General features: G+C 49.3%; 6 protein-coding genes across 6 annotated transcripts; 1 reads left to right on the top strand and 5 right to left on the bottom strand.

Moving 5' to 3' along the window:
* Window positions 1-1,765: 1,765 nt before the first annotated feature.
* GIQ15_06392 (LCCL domain-containing protein) lies at window positions 1,766-3,915 on the bottom strand (the record flags this gene model as incomplete). Its single annotated transcript, XM_033553809.1, has 2 exons — window positions 1,766-3,281; window positions 3,437-3,915. The coding sequence occupies 2 exons, from the start codon at window positions 3,913-3,915 to the stop codon at window positions 1,766-1,768; spliced, it is 1,995 nt and encodes a 664-aa protein (XP_033403324.1).
* Window positions 3,916-4,639: 724 nt separating this feature from the next.
* On the bottom strand, window positions 4,640-5,830 carry GIQ15_06393 (lipase; the record flags this gene model as incomplete). The annotated part of the gene is made up of 1 exon (XM_033553810.1): window positions 4,640-5,830. One exon carries the CDS (start codon window positions 5,828-5,830, stop codon window positions 4,640-4,642), a length of 1,191 nt encoding a protein of 396 aa, XP_033403325.1.
* Window positions 5,831-6,298: 468 nt separating this feature from the next.
* On the bottom strand, window positions 6,299-9,922 carry GIQ15_06394 (uncharacterized protein; the record flags this gene model as incomplete). Its single annotated transcript, XM_033553811.1, has 8 exons — window positions 6,299-6,492; window positions 6,581-6,673; window positions 6,748-7,316; window positions 7,466-7,573; window positions 7,633-9,223; window positions 9,281-9,499; window positions 9,583-9,616; window positions 9,746-9,922. 8 exons carry the CDS (start codon window positions 9,920-9,922, stop codon window positions 6,299-6,301), a joined length of 2,985 nt encoding a protein of 994 aa, XP_033403326.1.
* Window positions 9,923-10,804: 882 nt separating this feature from the next.
* Window positions 10,805-12,460, bottom strand: GIQ15_06395 (O-acetylhomoserine (thiol)-lyase; the record flags this gene model as incomplete). The annotated part of the gene is made up of 6 exons (XM_033553812.1): window positions 10,805-11,006; window positions 11,084-11,652; window positions 11,716-12,075; window positions 12,158-12,241; window positions 12,304-12,358; window positions 12,414-12,460. 6 exons carry the CDS (start codon window positions 12,458-12,460, stop codon window positions 10,805-10,807), a joined length of 1,317 nt encoding a protein of 438 aa, XP_033403327.1.
* Window positions 12,461-14,120: 1,660 nt separating this feature from the next.
* GIQ15_06396 (uncharacterized protein) lies at window positions 14,121-15,128 on the bottom strand (the record flags this gene model as incomplete). Its single annotated transcript, XM_033553813.1, has 3 exons — window positions 14,121-14,675; window positions 14,800-14,975; window positions 15,038-15,128. The coding sequence occupies 3 exons, from the start codon at window positions 15,126-15,128 to the stop codon at window positions 14,121-14,123; spliced, it is 822 nt and encodes a 273-aa protein (XP_033403328.1).
* A 981-nt stretch (window positions 15,129-16,109) lies between these two features.
* GIQ15_06397 (uncharacterized protein) lies at window positions 16,110-16,703 on the top strand (the record flags this gene model as incomplete). The annotated part of the gene is made up of 3 exons (XM_033553814.1): window positions 16,110-16,185; window positions 16,250-16,535; window positions 16,607-16,703. The coding sequence occupies 3 exons, from the start codon at window positions 16,110-16,112 to the stop codon at window positions 16,701-16,703; spliced, it is 459 nt and encodes a 152-aa protein (XP_033403329.1).
* Between the last annotated feature and the right edge of the window lie 824 nt (window positions 16,704-17,527).

A 17,527-nucleotide genomic window follows, 5' to 3' on the forward strand; every position in this document is an offset into this window, starting at 1 on the left:
ATTCATCTATTTAAACCGCCCAAGATTGATTTGACTCGTGGAAAATTTCATTGAAATAGGGTAGATAATATTTAAACTCAAGTGTCTTATAATGTTTCTCCTCTTGTCTGCTTTACTAGAATTATAACCAAATAAAATCTCCCATTCTAAGACTTAATTTTTATCAAGGCGGGTACATCTTCCAAGCCCGAATTCCACTTTGGTCCTTCCATTTTCTCGCCCTTTTTGTGTAGCCAGGACCACGTTACAGTGGTTGACATGATTGAAATTAATGACCTGGGTATGCACATAGACGCCTTTCTCGCCCCATCTGACCCGCTTTGCTGCTCTGGTCAGTATCCGCCAGTTGTACATACAGTGTACTATATGGAATGTCTCCCATGTATATGCGATAAGTCCATCGAGGTTCTGCAGCTCATCGTTGGGGATAGAAGTAGTATGATTATGATCGGTCCACCACGGGAATGGCCCGGCTGCCTTGAGCTCAGCTAGCTGCGTACTGTTTGACACTGTGTCTCGATAGACTTCTTCGTCAAAGCAAACTTTCGGCAGCCAGGCAGTGGCCATAACATCAAAGATGCACCCCCGAGCTACTGCTTCCGACCGTGTCTTGCCGCAGTCTGTTATCACATCTGACTTTTGGTGTGATGAAGATGTTGTGTTGTTATGTTCGTGTACACCACGTAACTGGGGAGCTTTAGAACTGTCGTGGATCCATAGCTTCGAGATAATCACCACATTTAGAGTGGCTATCACGAGAAGTAGGGCGAAAAGAGTTCCCCAACAACGACGGTCTGGAACTGGACCTGTTGGTCTTTTCATCTGGCTTGTACTTTCTTCGTCGGAGTCGGTTTGGACCTCGTGGTAAGTGAATGGTTGGCCCATCTTAGGCCATTTGGTCATCGAATTATAGCATGTAGAGAGTATATGGCTGAGTTGCATTCGATAGAACTTGAAAGAAGGTATATCGAGTGCACAAGGTCGAAGGACTGCCCTTCTCGGGGACAATACTGGATCTCATTTTGTTATTAAGAAAATGATCAGGGTGCCATGTGCATTACGGATGCAGGCCAAACTTTACGCATTGTAATATCGCGCCGCAAAGGATAGGCTGGTGTAGAGGGAACGCTGACAGTGCATGAATGCTGACAGCGGGGAAGGTAACATTGCACCTTATCCTTGTTCTTCCTTTATATTTTTATATCCGGATGCACGGACGTCAGAACTAAGTTTCCCTAAGTTTAGCTTATTAATCACTTTATTTTCGCCTCTTTCTTTTCTTACTAACAAAACATAGCTTCGCACAGTATATCTTCTATAACATAGAAACCTCTGCGCGATCAGGTTAATACGGACGAATAATAGGTCAAGCTTGTAGGGGGCAGGAATCGCTTTTATACTTGCAAGTCGAGTGCTGGTATACACTGGGGATTCTTGTGGCCAAATACCCGAAACGAAAGCTGGTAATTGCACTGAGGTATAGCCGGGAATCTAGTCTCTCTATCCTAGGTAAATCCATTATCGAAAAGAAACCGTCTGTAGACTTCGACGACGCTGCCGTAAAAGCGCTTTAATAGTTGCAACTCCGTCTTCCCCGAGGTATCATCTATCACGTAAGTCTACCCCTTTCCAACCGTCCATAACTCCAGAAACAAACTGTATAAATGATGGATAGAATAAAAAGACATATCCATAAAAAGAAGCATAGACCCAACACGCCAATGTATCTGTACCTTGAATATAGTCGTATAAATCCTTTATATCATCACTCCCTTGGCGGTGGTGGCACCCAAGTCCCATCCCGTAACCAAACGCCGGCGCCACTGTATAGCCCAGCACTCGAACCACGCAGATACGCAAATCGGAAAAATAAATCTTGCGGTGGTGAATTGTAGTCGTCATCGTCATCGTCATCGTCCTCATCATCATCTTTCAATGGCGCCTCTCCTAGCTTGGACAGACTGTCGAGATCTCTAGCACTTAGTCCCTTGAGGCCACGACGATGCCAGGTGAACTTCCCCTTTCTTGTCTCGTCCACGTATCCACGCCAGCGTTCTACGTCGTTAACTAGCACGCTGACACCTTCGACCTGTAATTTATTCATTTCCTCGCGGTCCCAGAGCTTGAATGTAATGTTCCCGTTGCCAGGGTAGTAGTGCCTCTCATGCGGTGAGGCAAGGGAGACGGTGACGGATGAATTTGTGATGCTCGGAGTCGTTGCGCCCCACCAGGTGCCGGCACTAGGTAGTTCTCCCAGTGCGTTGGGGGTTTCGATGATGGATGCAAAGCCCCATCTTCCAACACCGTGGACAAAAAGGCCTAGGAGAAGTCCTTGGTAAATTATGGATGGACGTGTAGGTATTGCTGTTCCTGGCATGAGAAGGATGGCTAGTATGTAGTGATGGATACGCAGGCGGAGTCCTGGGAGAGCAAGAAGGATAATTATCGAGACAGCGATGACGAAATAGATTCTGATGAAGTGGAAGAAGAGTCCTCCCTGGCGAATTTGCCAAGCTTGGGTAAGGACGATGGTGATAACAATGGTCAGAACGATGGCTAGCGCGAGAGGGGCGCCAGGTTGATTCTGTATGTCATGTGGGGTGAGACGTTGTATCGGTATCCAGGTCGCGAAGGTGTAGTTGTTCAGCGCGCCGATGAAAGCAGGACCTAGGTACAGAATCGTCCTGGTGATCTGGTACACAGGCGGAGATGAGAGAGGCTTCAACAGCGGAACGGCGCAGTATAGATACAATACGTATGCGACAAAGCTTGCTGGGAGGAGGCGGGAGAATAGCAGGGAAAGCAGCTCAGGCACACCAGAGACGCCAGGTGGGTCCGAGACGAGGCCGACATGCATTATGAGGATGACGAAAGTACTGAAGAAGAAGATGGCCGGCGACGTGGTGAAGATTGATAGCAGTGCGAGAGTTGTTGCCGTGATGGCGAGCAGAACCCACCGCATATCTGGCGGACAGTCAAATTCTTTCCCCTCCAGTTTCACGAACGAAAATGACTTGGGGAACGTCGATGGGAATCCCGTGGAGTTGAAGCCGTTGGCCTCGCTTCCGTAGTACTCGTGCGAAGAGCCGACCAGTTTAACGACACCGCATCCTCCATGCGCGGCGGAAATAACGCCAGCGTGGATTGCAGCCTGACAAACATAGCTATCTGCGCGGTATATGCCTTCTTCCCCCGGGGCTCCAGGGGCCGGCCCACCAACGATCAGAGGCTGGTAGTTTAATGTTTCGTTGCCGACAATGTACGGGTTGAGAAGCTGTACACTGGTGCAGAATGCCGGACATCGGAATGCAAATGAAGATGATTCAAAAGGTCGACAGTCATAGCCATTTATCCCACAGTTATGCGCGTTAGACCTACCCAGTGGGTACCGTAAGTATATGTATAAGAGAGGTAGTTCTAGGTACAGGGTTCTCACCAATAATTCGCACTGCAGGCGATAGGGCCGGGTTTTCCGTATCCCTCGATATGGCCCGAGGACACAGAATGCCGCAGAGTAAGAGACCAAGACAGGAACCAGGCAAAGTATAGCCCCAGCAACAAGAAGATCTTCTGTTTTTTCTTCGGAAAGTATCTCTCCAGAAAGACGACCGGCGCCTGTTGTATGCCAGGGAATAACGGCTCGAATCGTAGTTCATGCGGCGGCTCCGGGCCTTTCAGCCATCTCACCGTTACACGGGCGGCCTTTCGCAAAGGTAACGGGACCCAGCCCCAGCGGAACGACTTTGAGCTTTCAGCTAGCCAGACGGGCATCACAGAAGCGCCATCGTTAGCGAGCCCAAAGGGAAGCAGGTTGTCGTTATTTGCGCGGTCGGGATCATGGTCGTCTATCGAGGCAGCGGGCTGTCCGGAGAGCAGTGCTCCCCCCTCCACGTCCGGTCTATGGTCGTCCGGCATTCTGGTAATGGCACATATGGCGATATATAACGAGAAAGATAGGCCTTCAGGTACGATCAGTCGTTGTAGTTTGGGCCCGATTAGCGCCGAAGAGAAGTTATGCCGGGACGTTTAAGTGACGAAGGATGAACCTTTCCCATAAGACAACGCTGGTTCCTCGGTGGCGCAGCGCTTCCTGTCCGTGGACTCTGAAACTCGCACTGGAAGACGATCCGGCGCATCCGTACAGACGCAAGACGGACTTCCACCAGCCAGAGGGCGCCGAGATGTGCTGGCTGCGTCCTGGCTTGTCCTGGCCTTGTCCTGGTCGATTCTCTAGTTAGATCTTAGTAAGCGCAACAAGCCATCCAGGGAGAATATGCCATGAACATATAGAAGAAGAACTTATAGAAGAAGAAACCTACAGACGAAGAACTTATAGACGATAGAAATAAGTAGTGGTCATCGACTATTGCAGAGACGAACTGCTGGTTAGCTGGGTTCACCGCAAGATAAATACACGGCCTGCTACGACTCGAGATCAGAAGACATCCCCCCATGACCGACGTTAGCACTGAAAATATCGACTTATGGCTGCCACATTCTACGCCTGTCCACGATTCGTACGACGTCTACTGGCGAGATGAAGAAAGGTGGGAGAAATTGATATCAAATTCCTGGCTAACGAAACGCCCTAATATGTACGACATGAGCGAGGGAGACATCTAGGAATCGCAACGCTGTGCTACATCTCATTTTCACCTGTGATGAAACCGATCTCTGGAATTCTCGGGTTTTGTCCCCTGAGAAGACCTTCATCCTTGCTAGACGATAACGCAAACTGGAAGAAGTCGTGAACATATGCCGTGACCAGCCCCGATACCCTCGAGCTCTTGATATTCCCCGTCAGGTTGTAGCTGACACCAAAATCAAGATCGTCTCTAACACCAGCAGCATCAATCATTACTGAGAAATCAGTGAATGAATTATGCCGTCCTTCCCAGAGATTAATCTCTTTCTTCCAGACGTCCGGATGGAGGCGATCCATTGTCTCCCATAGCTTCTTCCATGAAGGCTCATTATCCAGTCTGTTATGAGCGCGTGCACCGAATTGCAGGAAGTGCCGGTTCTTCCCTCCGAGTCCTATATCAAGTGCAGAACCGAACAGAGTGCCGTCAAAGTTGACTCCGGTACCAATACGCCCGTCTTTGACCATGGCTGAGAGGAGTGTAGAGCCACCAAAGGAGTGGCCCAGCATACCCACGCGGGCATTGGGGGATCTCTTCATAGCCTCGTCAAGCACGAAGATGGTATCTTTGACTCGAAAGTCTTGCCAGAGAGGCAGCGGGTCGGGAAATGTGCTTTCGCCCAGGATGATATCACCGTTGAGAAATTCCACAACATCTGTATCATGTGGGTGGTCCATGGTAATGACGGTGTACCCCATACTGGCGATATTCTGAGCCATGGACGAATAGAGCAGCCGTGTCGTATAGAAGCCGGGAGAAAAGAGAAGCAAAGGGAAGCCATGGTTGCTCTTTTGTTCCTCGAGGTTGGAGGCATATGCGCTCCTAACTTTGCTGCATACCTTGAGCCGCGATGCTGCAAAGAGGCCTCTTATCCATAGGTCTCCGAATTTATAGTCCCTCTGCAGGACGTCGTCCTCGATTTTAGCAGAAGCTGGTGGGAAAGTAGGGACGTCCTCAGTTTTAATGCAGTGATGTTTAGGGATGGGATCAAAGCGAGAAATAATCAGTCTTCGTGGACCAGTCGAGTTATAATCCCTTCTCGAGGAATCTGTAAGTTCTTGGATCTCTTGCCGGACATTATAGGGGCCTGAAGGGACAGGCAAGAGGAACGGCGAATGCGTGGATGTAGGTGTGGCAGCAGCAATTGCGGCCGTAATAAGAGTTATAATGGATACCAAAATAAACATGATGAAATGGATATTGCTTGTTTATGTGAAGTGTGTGACTAGAAGAGTGGGCATTTAACCGGAGGCATCTCTGGATATAAATACAGCAGCCTTGCTGGGAGACACCCCTGATCTAATCTATGACCCCCTTGATTTTCACGTAAATGTGGCATACGCCATCCTAAACCCTGTCCCTGGAGTGTTGGTCCCTGGAGTGTTGGTCACCCCCGAGAGCCGCCTAAATCAAAGATGGTTGACACAGGTTATGTTTAATCCCCAAATACAGTCCCCCTTTCTCTTAACTATTAGATTTACCATTTCGGAGATCGTTTAGAAACACCATTAATCATAGTCATTATTAATTATAATCAGTATATGATAAAATACGTATCCCAGATTTTACGTAAATGCTCTGTATATAATAGACTGTTATCTACAGCGCTTTCTCATGCACTTTTAGTATATTAACGTGAATTCCCTCCTGACAGCCTAACCTCTCCTCCGAACCGACGCTGCAGCTGGCTCCTGTTCCCTCCCACTAGAAGCAGCAGGTTTGTTGGTTTCGATGAGATTGGGGCTTGTCCCCGCCATCCAGCCGGCCAGATCGAATCCCGGAGTAGGGTTGGCACCAGTCTTCTTCGCCGACCGCTGTTTCTCGAATTCCTCACGAGTTTCAGGGTCCACTAATTCCCGGTTAGATTCAAGCTTTATACGAGTAAAGAGAGCCCAGAGCCGGAGGAAGAGATAAAGGGTTATATAAATTGGACTTACTGCTGTCAATAAGGTAAGGCATTCCAACCGTAACACCCAATGCGAAGACGGCGAGAAGAAGCATTGGATTCTTCAATAAGCTCAGCGGCGAAACTAGGCAAAGACACGACAGTTAGCCTCCCTGCTCACCATAGCCTAACAATTCGGGGGGTTAGGATGGGGTATACATTTTTCTCTTTGCTCGTAGAATTCCTTCTTTGCAAGCATCTTCGCCTCCACCACAACTACTCCGGGCGCATAGCCCCCGCCGGGAAGGATTTTCTCAGCTCCCTTATTATCCCATGGGTGACCACGATATGTCTCCCAGACGCCAATGATCTTCCCCGTCTCGGCAGATACATCGACTCTGTATGGCGCAAAAACATGATTGTGTGAATGGATGTCAAGGAGGTATGATATCGGCTCATGGAAATCCTTAGCACCTATGGGAAGCGATAGGTTGTCGAACACGAAAGTCGAGAGGTGGGATAATGGCGCTTTTAAGGGTCCATTAGGTAGCGAGATCGTGGTGAGGGTTGCGTAGGTGGAGGGTGGGAGAGAGCTAGGATTGACAGACGCCGGGAGGGTGACGGTTAGTATTGACGAGACAGCGCCGGAAGATAGGGCGAGGAGCGAGAGCAGAAGAGAGGAATATGAGAAATGCATGGCTGCTAGACTGCCGAGTTCACGTCTCGCCCTTAATCGCAGCGAAGAGTGATGTCGTTGCTCTCGTAGTTTATTACTGGGGATACAAGAGCTATCGGGATAGAGTGATTATATAAGCAAAATCTATATTCTTGAATGCATTAAAATGCTAAATAATAATATCCCTCAGGCATTCATAACATAAAGGGAAAGGTAATAATATATCTAAAGGAGTCACTGTGCAGTCGTCGTCTTTTTTACAGCTTAGCCTTGGGGGCGGTTGCCGCCGAGAGGTTGGGGGTGTGAGCATATAGCTTATCAAACACATCGCGGTACATCTTGACGGATTGAGGACGTTTGAGTTTTAGACTATGGGTTAATGATGTTAGAATATAGTACCAAGAGTTGGAGTAATAAGAGAAACTTACGTAGGGGTTAAGAGTCCATTATCTATGGAAAATGGCTCGACCATGAGCGCAATGTTCTTCACCTTTTCGTATCCCGAAAGCTTGTTCGTCTTAGCAGCACGCTCCATGTCCTTGAGGACAGCGAGAATGACCTTCTCGTCATTGGCAGCGGCTTTGAGAGCCTCGACATCATCCATGGCAATCTGCTTCCTCAGCACCTTGCTGGCGAAGGGAGCGAATATGTCAGGCTGGATGCCAAAGATGGCAACAAGATGCGACTGGATGCTATCGCCATGGACGAACGACTGGGCAATATATGGGCAGGAACTCTGGTAGATACCCTCAAGGCGTTCAGGAGACACGTATTCACCCTGAGCAAGCTTGAGCAAGTTCTTCCGGCGATCGATGATGTGGAAGCGACCAAATTCGTCAACCTTGCAGACATCTCCGGTACGGAACCAGCCATCTTCAGTCATCGCTTTGGCCGTTTCTTCGGGGTTTTTGTAGTATTCCTTGAACATGGCGTTTCCTCTAAGGAGCAATTCACCTCTGGGATATGGCTTATCGTCGACAGAGTATTCCATGTCTGGAAGAGATAGGAGACATGCCTCCTGGGAAATGGCTAGAGAACCACAGTGGCCGGCCGTCAAGTCATATGAGGATTGGCAGGTAGCAATGGCGTAGCTCTCAGTCAAACCATATCCCTGAACAATATTGGCACCGAATGCAATTCGGAGGAACTGATGTAGAGAAGAATCGAGTGGTGCAGAACCAGAGACCATGCACCTCATGCGGTCGAACCCAAGTCCAGCAGCGACCTTCCTGGTCCAGATCTTGTCGTAGAAGGAATGCGTAAGTATGGCATCCTTTGGCTTGGCATCAACTAGGTTCGCGGTCTTGGTTGCAACGACATGTCTGGAGAGAGCACCCTTGAAGCCAGGTTGTTCCACAGTTGCGGCACGGATAGCTCCACCGAAACGGCTATAAAGACGAGGAACAGAGGCAAGGACAGTAGGCCTCAGGAGCTTGAAGTCGTCGACAAGCTCGAGGATATTCCCGTGGAAGTAGCCGATTCGGCCACCAGCCCAGAGAAGAGTCTGCTCAACTAGCCGTCCATAAATATGGGCAAGGGGTAGATAGGAGCAAGCGACGTCATCGGTTCCCTGGTTAATCGTGCTTAGCGAGCATGAAGCGGCAGCTACAGCGTTGGAGTGGGTAAGGACAACTCCCTTGGGCATGCCAGTAGTTCCAGAGGTATAGTTGATGGTGATAGTGTCCTCTGGAGATGGGAGGGTGTAAGGCTTGTTGAGGGAAGCTCCGAGCTCTTCGACCTCCTTCATCGTGTAGATGGTAACACCAAGCTCCGCAGCAATGGGGTTGAGGATGTCACGCTTGGAGTGGCCTTGCGGCTCATCAGAGTCGAGATCTTCCAGGCATACTATGAACTTCAAGCTAGGAAGACGAGGCTTCAATCGGAGCAGGGTTGGGACATGGGGGAGAGAGCAAGCAACACAGGCAAGCTCGGTATTCTGAACGATATACTCGGTAGCTTCTGGTCCGAGGGTTTCATAGAGCGAAACCGAGAAAATTCCCTGAGACATACATGCCAGGTCTGAATTTGTTAGCTTCCGCCTCGGGCACCGCAAGAGAAGAAATGCGCCGTACTCACCGATAAGCTGCCACTCAGGGCGGTTTTGGCACCAGAGGCCAACACCATAATTTCGTCCCTGAACACCAATGCGCTCGTGAAGCTCCGCCAGACCAACCCCAATTGCGGCACGTCGCTTCTGGACAGTCTGGTAGTCAATCCAAACATACGGGCCATAGCTCTGTGTAGCGGGAACCCAAGGACGGTAGCCCAGACAGGGCCGTTTTGGATGTTTCAAGGCTGGATTGAAATTAGCCAAACAGCTCCGCCAAAAATAAAAAATATGAACGGTGTAACAAAGAAGGGAAAAGGAGTAAACGAACCTGCGGATTCAAACATATCATGACCCGTGCGAACCTAAGCCAACAATGAACCCGAATAATTAGCTTCCATTGTTCTCGCGCTTGCATAAAGAAACGACCTCAAAATGCGCCTAGCCGCCTATCGTAGCCTATATATAGTTCAAGGAGGAACGGCGAAGCTCACATTTGGGTCAATGGACTGGGGCAGTTCTCCGCTGCCGACCTTCCAATGTCTGTATATCTTGCTTCGACCGGGTAGCTCCGAGTTGGGGATCGTAACAGACTCGGGCGTGCCCTTGGGAGGCCGCTGGCTATATTCCATCGCGGCCGTTTTAAGCGGATCTTCAGACGAAAACAGCATTGTGACAGGAATCGTGCTTCTTCCACGGGTGTATGTATATTATAGGTATCGGTATAGACGCAAACGCAGGCGGCGATTCCGTTGTGTCCAACTATCTTCCGCCTCTCTTGGCCTGTGAAGCGGTTCCTGGGAGTGATACGTATATAATCGGCACTACAGCAGCAGACCAAACACCCGTTAGCTTATAGATTACCGAAAAATGCTGGGGAAATGCGCGGGGAAGAGCTGGGGGACTCCCAGACGTGGCACCAGCTGAGCAGCTGATGGACGGGAACCAGCATGAACGTACATGTGCTATAGCTATCTCGGAGCCAGGAAGGAGAAAACGAGGGCGCCGTATATAGGAATAAGAGTCCAGCAGCGGCGTATCTAGGAGCAGGGGGAAGAGAAGGCCGTGAGAAGAGGAACAGGGAGACAGAGAGAGAGAGAAGAAGACGGAGGAGGAATATTTCCCTTTACGGAGCCAGCGCACTTGATGCCTTTCGTGGTGTTTGCGCCGAGCATGTATCGGTACTTCTGCGGTTAGGATGTATCATCTTCACATGCCCCCTGATAAGTACCTTTTTGCGGCTAGATCCAGCAAAGAGGTACCCGTATTTCACTAGGCTATGATGCGTATTTGAAAAATAATGGGTACTGGTACTCCGCTCCGTTTATGCAAGCCTCGGCTGGGCCAGCTAGCCGTTTTCTGAACGAGGCCCGAAATCCCGACTGGCGGAAGAGACGCGAAGGAGAAGATGGGATAAGAGAGTACTCCATGTGATATTACTGGACTACGAGTGTACGGAGTATATCACATGTATCATGGCTCGTCTATCATTTAACTAGCTACGACAGCTACATATCGCTTTGCTGGCCTGGTCCCTACAATACAACAGCGCTCTACGCAGAACGGTCAGCAAGGGCAGTCTTGCTGGCGGCGAACGACTGCTCGAAGTCGGCGATGATATCGTCGATGTGCTCTGTGCCGACTGAGATGCGGATCGCGTCGTCCTTGACACCAGCAGCGCGACGCTCGTCTTCCGTCAATTGCTCGTGGGTTGACGACCAAGGGTGGATGGCCAGTGTTTTCGAGTCGCCCACACTATTGACACAAGAGTTAGCCTCGACGTTCTAGCAACTATCTCTCCGTACTAGTGGGATGATAAGACTATGACTTACTTGGCGAGATTGGAAATCATCTTGAATCCGTCAACGATCCTAACTCCAGCCTCTGCGCCGCCCTTGACTCCCACGGACAAAACACCACCAAACCCGTTTGCCAAGTACTTCTTCGCCGTCTCGTGGCTCTCATGGCTCTCCAGACCAGGGTACGATACGTATGCGACATCGTCGTGTTTTTCAAGCCACTTGGCCAGCGCCATGGCGTTGGAAGCATGTCGCTCGGCACGCAGACTGAGTGTCTCGATACCAAGCAGAAGCTGCTGAGCACCGAATGGGTTAAGTGCTGAGCCTAGGTCGCGAAGGATCTCGACACGGACACGGATAGCAAACGCAATGTTACCAAAGGTCTCCCAGAATTTAAGTCCGTGGTAGCCCTCGGATGGCTCTACGAATTGGGGGAATCGCGCGCCGTGCTTGCCCCAGTCGAATGTGCCAGCATCGACGACCACACCGGCAATGGTGGTGCCGTGTCCACCGATCCATTTCGTGGCACTGTGCACGACGATGTCGGCTCCGTGGGAGATGGGACGGCAGAAGTAGCCTCCTGCGCCGAAGGTGTTGTCAACCTAGGAATAGTCAGCCCCTATACTTCCGGTTCCAAGGCAAATTCTACAAGGTTATCGGCTTACTATCAGTGGAACGCCCTTTTCCTTTGCAATTTTTGAAATGGCCTCGATGTCTGGGACATTGTATCTTGGGTTTCCAATGGTCTCGACGTAAATGGCTTTGGTCTTGTCGTCAATCAACGCAGCAACTCCCTCTGGGTCCTCTCCGGTGATGAATTTAGTCTGAATTCCTAGTCGAGGCAGGAAAACCTTGAACTGGTTGTATGTGCCTCCGTAGAGGTTGGTGGTGGACACAATGTTGTCACCGGCGTGAGCTAGGGCGGAAATGGCCATGAACTGCGCAGCCATTCCGGAGGATGCAGCCACGGCCGCTACACCACCTTCAAGGGCGGCAATACGTTTCTCAAAGACATCAACGGTGGGCTAGCCATGCGCCACAATTAAGGGAATACGAATTAGCTGCTTGGCTCTTCACTTGAAATATAGGAGGTCAGGCGTTGCATACGTTCATCAAACGGCTGTAGATGTTGCCGAATTCCTTCAGACTGAACAGTCTCGCAGCATGGCCGGAGTCTTTGAACGTAAAGGACTAGAAGGGAACGATCTATCAGTTCGGTCTCGGCCACAATTCGCGTAAAGAATATCACTAACAGTAGTGGCATAGATGGGGACTGCGCGGGCATTGGTAGCCGCGTCAGGCTCTTGCCTTGAGAATTCCGTTAGCATTAAGTCTACTAAAAGAGATGAGGCCTCAATCTTACCCAGCATGCAGTTGGAGGGTCTCGAAACGGCGATTTTCAGCAGCCATGACGGGCAAACTCGACTGTACAGAACGGTGATTGAGGAGGAAAAAGTTGTGATCGTAGGTGCCCCTCTCGATCGCGATCAACCGCAGGTCCCGAGATCGTATTTAAACAAAGCAGAAGCCACGTAGAGGCGGGGTAGACAGGGCCTGGGGTAGGGATATCGCTGCTTGTCCGCTAGTCGATCTGGAAGAAGCAAATGCAATTGCGAAAGAAGCCGGCGTGCTGAGATGAGGGCGGATGTGAGGGAGAGGAGGACGAGCTGGAGGGAGGGAATAAACGTCTGTATAGAGCGCGGGGTCATCTTGTATCCTCGAAGTCTCGCGCGCATCGCGCATGCGGATTGCGTGATCCGGTAGGTTCGTTGGTTATCGCTGGATTTTGGGTTGCAGGTGGGTACGGTTGCGTTTCGAAGTCGTAGAGCAGTGAAGTGACAGATGTTGTATACGGGATGGCCGGTGTTCTGGTGGGAAGCGCCGTTAGTATATCATCATGGAGAGTGGTGTAGTCTACTCACAGTGGTGTTGTATAGACATTGGTCTGACAGTTGTAGAGTACGGAGTATATCAGATGTATCAGACGTGGATGAAGTTGTTACTCTGTATGTTATATGGACGTGGAAGAGATACGTTGGTGATACCGCTTTAGGCAATAGTTGACGACTCGTCTTTCTGCCATACATTTTATATATCTTCATCTCTAGACATCTTCACTTCTCTCTTCTCTAGACCTCTTCACTTCTCGTCTTCTCGTCTTCTCGTCTCCCCATCTTCATCGTCCCGTCTCTTCCCGTCTCTTCCAACTTAAAGATATAGATGGATATACCATGTCCGTTCCGTCACCAGGGATTCTGGCCCCTGTAGACTGATTCCCAAGCGGCCTGCGTGGCCCGGAAGATCTGTTCATTTTCATTCAACCGGGTTTACTTAGGCTTCTCAAATAGGCTATCAAGAAAGATCATCAGGGCTAATACTCAAATAGTACATTTTACGTCAATTATACCATGGCATTATGCTAGGATAAGCCGCCATCCAGCATGCCATGTCTCTGTGAGGCTCTACAACTCTTTTACCTCAAAAGCCGCATTTAGCATGGATTGAGCCATCGCATGACAGCAAATGTTTAATAAAGGAGATTAAGTAAAAAGAAACTTTCAGGGGTACTTCCATAACCCGATTTGCGGTGTTATCTCCCTAAGTTCCTCGTCCCCATCCTGGAATTTGTCCAACCGGCTACAGAGGACTAATACCCGGCATAGTGATGTTAAGAGCAGGCTAGAGCACGTCAGCAAGGACCAGCTAAGCCACTCGTGGCGCCCATGACAGCTCTTGGCCTGCTAATTTAGCTTCGTTCATGGTGGACGAGCTTGCTACCCGACACTAATTGTAGCTAACCAATTGGGCCGACAAGCGAGAACAGCTGTCTCGTGCACCTATGACTTGCCATTGTATGCATACAGCCTTTCGTTTACGCAGCAGGTCATCTGGTACCGCACGGTGAACTACACATTAGTTTCTTGGTACAGAGTACGCCATACACAGAGGAAATTAGAGTGGCTCTTGGTGCGACAATACATGCAGTGACTTTTAGGTGAAATATATTCGACTATCTACGGAATACAACAACGTCTTATTCTATCGACGTCTATAGAAATAGTTATGGCTGCTAGGATATGCTGGCAAACCACAGTGCAGCGACTAATACTAAGACCGTCATGCCCATTTTCATCCCTAGCTGCTGGGCCACCCAATACCACCGTGACCAATACAATGACTTCTCAAGCTGCATCGCCTCAGGCCCCGAATTGAGATGGGGGTACGGGCATTCTGGAACAGGCACGCCGATAAACTCGCATAGTGGCCCCCAGCCCTGGTCTGCCCTAAACTCCAGTAACTGCTCCTTTGGCACGGCAGAACGAACGCGCTCATTATGTTCTTCGAAGGATCGAATAAGGGTCGGGTAGGAGGACGGTTCGCATGGCGGGAGACCCTTGGATAGAATGGAAGTGGTGCGGTTGAGGAGTGCCTGATAGGGTGCAGAGAACTCGCGGTCAAAAAAACATAGAGCCCCCCAAGATCTCCAGGAAAGGATTTCGAGAATTAGTTTCTGCATGGACTTGAGCCATGCATCGCTTGGACGTGTGGTAAGGACAACCTTTGCCTCAGGGTATGCGGCTATGAGTTCTTCAACGAAGAAACAGCAAGGATCATCCGAGACAGCCTATCTGACCTCGTTAATATTCTACTGGAGAGGTAGCAGAGAATTGAGGCTGGTCGAGATGCTATATCTCACTATCAAGCCCCATCCATCGCGAGGGTATGTTCAAAAAGAGACAACAGCTCACATCATTATTCCAAAGCATACGATCGAAATCCGCTCCCTCAAACGGCTCGCCTATACCGTCGTACTTGGCCTGTACAGCCTTCATCCAGAGCCTGAAGTGGTCATTTTCATTATTTTTAACCACTTCGTTATAGTGATATGGATTCAAGCCGAGCAGCGTTAAAGCCGCACAAATGGCTGTGCCTCCAAGTTAGACACGAATACGCTATCCATGGCATGATTGGGGTATATATACACACATGTGGTGCCTGTACGCGGTAGCCCTAAAACAAGCACCTTCATCGGCTTTGGTCGCGGGATGACCTGGGCGGCCTTGGGATAGAACTCCATTTTCGATTGCAGTCAACACTTTGGTGCTTGCGGAAACATTGACGGCGATGGGGTATTGACGAAATCCAGAATATTATCAACATATAGCGGGGATATAGCCAGGGACTGATTCCCCCACCACTAGCAAGCCACTTTATCTGCAAGTTGACAGGCCGTGACGTGGTCGACGTAATTCAACGCTGCAAAGAAAATCATGACGGTCATGGTGGATAGGCGCGCCCACTTGGTAGTTCTCTATACCACAGGGTATTCCATATAGAGAACGGGTACTTCTTCACAGCTCGAACAGGTACAAGCCTGTGCCAACATGACGACTTAAGCTGGAACCAAGACAAGGATGAGGTAGGGATAAACCGCCGTTTCAACATCCCTGCGACGAAGAAATGACTACATAGCAGAGAGGCAGCAAACACGGTTTATATACCAAACCGGACGACGGCGAGGCTCGACTACGGATATTTACCGTGTCAGCTTTCTTCTTCAGGTGACAGGCCCGCATATACGTCCGACCCGAGTGTGATGTATGGGATATTCCCTGCTCTGGATCCGCGAATATGATATAAACTCCAAGCCTGGCTATTATTTCGCTTGAGCCCAACGACCAGTCCAATAACTCTTGCTCTCGAGCTGAGGATGTGCGCCCTAGCTCTTCTATTAAGAAAAGTGGATGTCTGAGCCCGTTAAGTCCCCTCTCCGTAAGCTTCTATCGACAGCCTCAAATACGAGGTATAATAATAGCAAGGTGGGCTCCTTGCTCTCAATATTCTAAAATATCTCGTGCATGTCGTCGTCATACATATATAGTTCTCTCGCTTCCCACTTTTGTTTCCCTTCTTTTACTTTCTATTCACCTCCCTTGCGGCTCTGTCGAGATATATAAAAGCAGACACCTCGCCCTGCCATAGCTGAGCTTCTACATCTTCCCTGCACTCTCCCAGCTCCCCGGTCCTAGCTTTCCCTGCCTTGCGGGATAACGTCACCATGCCTAACATTATCCTGATCCTTCGCGGCGTCCAGGCGCTCCTGGCCGTCGTTGTTCTGGGACTAATCGCCTACTGTGTGTAATATACCTTCGTATCAACAAGTTGGTTCTGTGTACTAACCTGCCTACTTTTATTTAGTTGTCAACTATATCCGCCAAAATACCTTTGGCGGCAGCCTGGACAGCGCCAACTTCATGCTCTTCGACTGCATCTGGACCCTCTTCATCGCCCTTCCATACCTTGTCTTTGCGCCAAAGTTCTTCCCTGCCCTCGCGCACCAGTATGCGCTTCTCGGAGTCGAAGGCGCCACAGTCGTCTTCTGGTTTTCGGCCTTTATCTCCCTCGCTGTTGATATCTCTGTCCTTGGAAACTGCACGGTCTGCAGTGTCGTGAAGGCTGCCGCTGCCCTTGGTGCCTTTGAATGGTAATTATCTCGCTTCATCCATATCTTGTACTTGTTCAAGCGACTAATGGTTTACTCTTCTTTCCTTATAGGGCTACTTTCGCTGCTACTTTCGGCCTTAACATCATGCCCATAATCACCGGTCGAACTAAGGCGGCCACAGATGGTCAACCTCAGCCTGCGGTCTGAACAAACTGAGCGATATGACCAACCAACGATCTATCGGTTGATTCCATACTTCCTCCTAATCTCTTTTCTCCGTTCGGATAAATATGAACATCTGGAAACACTGAAAAAAAAAATAATTTCTGGAAACGATGCTTTGATAATGTGATACCCCCTCAGTTGATTAATTTATTTGTTTGTCTATGCATACAGACATATACCGTTCTAATAGTGGAATACGATGGTTAATACATATATCTTTTCTCTAATTCTGTGCTTGTTGACCGCAGTTATATTTCATTTATATCCCTGACCGCTCCCCATGGTTGATATACTGTTCCTAACCAGAATGCTTGCTCATGTATGAAGCCACCGTATCATGCACATCGCCATCGGGACCAAACAACCCTGTTGTTAGAGGTAAATTTACAGCTTAATTTAAGCTCCATGCGGATATAGTACTTCCCAGGGCCGTAACTAAATATCCAAACATCATCGAGCTTTACAACTCGTTCAACTTGTACATGCCAGAGCCTCTACATGCCAGAGCCTCCCCATGTGTTGAAGATAAGGTAGCTAGTCTTTCGCGGGATTTAGCAAAACGTATATTGAATTACATTACGAGATAATTCCCGAAGCGCAGATAGTTATACAAGCAGCAAAGAAAAGCGTTAAAAACGCCAATCGCTAGCGGGAAGAGTAAGAAATATATGCTTAGCTGAAAGGTCGTTAAATTAAAGCTACAAGGGGTTTGAGGGGTGAAGAAAGGAAGCATCGCAACAGCGGGTTGGCAACAAAGAAAACAAAGAAGGCTTATGTACGTTGACAATGGGAATTAAAGTATCCTT

Source organism: Arthroderma uncinatum (genome assembly GCF_011692745.1).
Source record: "Arthroderma uncinatum strain CBS 119779 chromosome Unknown scaffold5, whole genome shotgun sequence".
NCBI lineage: Eukaryota > Fungi > Ascomycota > Eurotiomycetes > Onygenales > Arthrodermataceae > Arthroderma > Arthroderma uncinatum.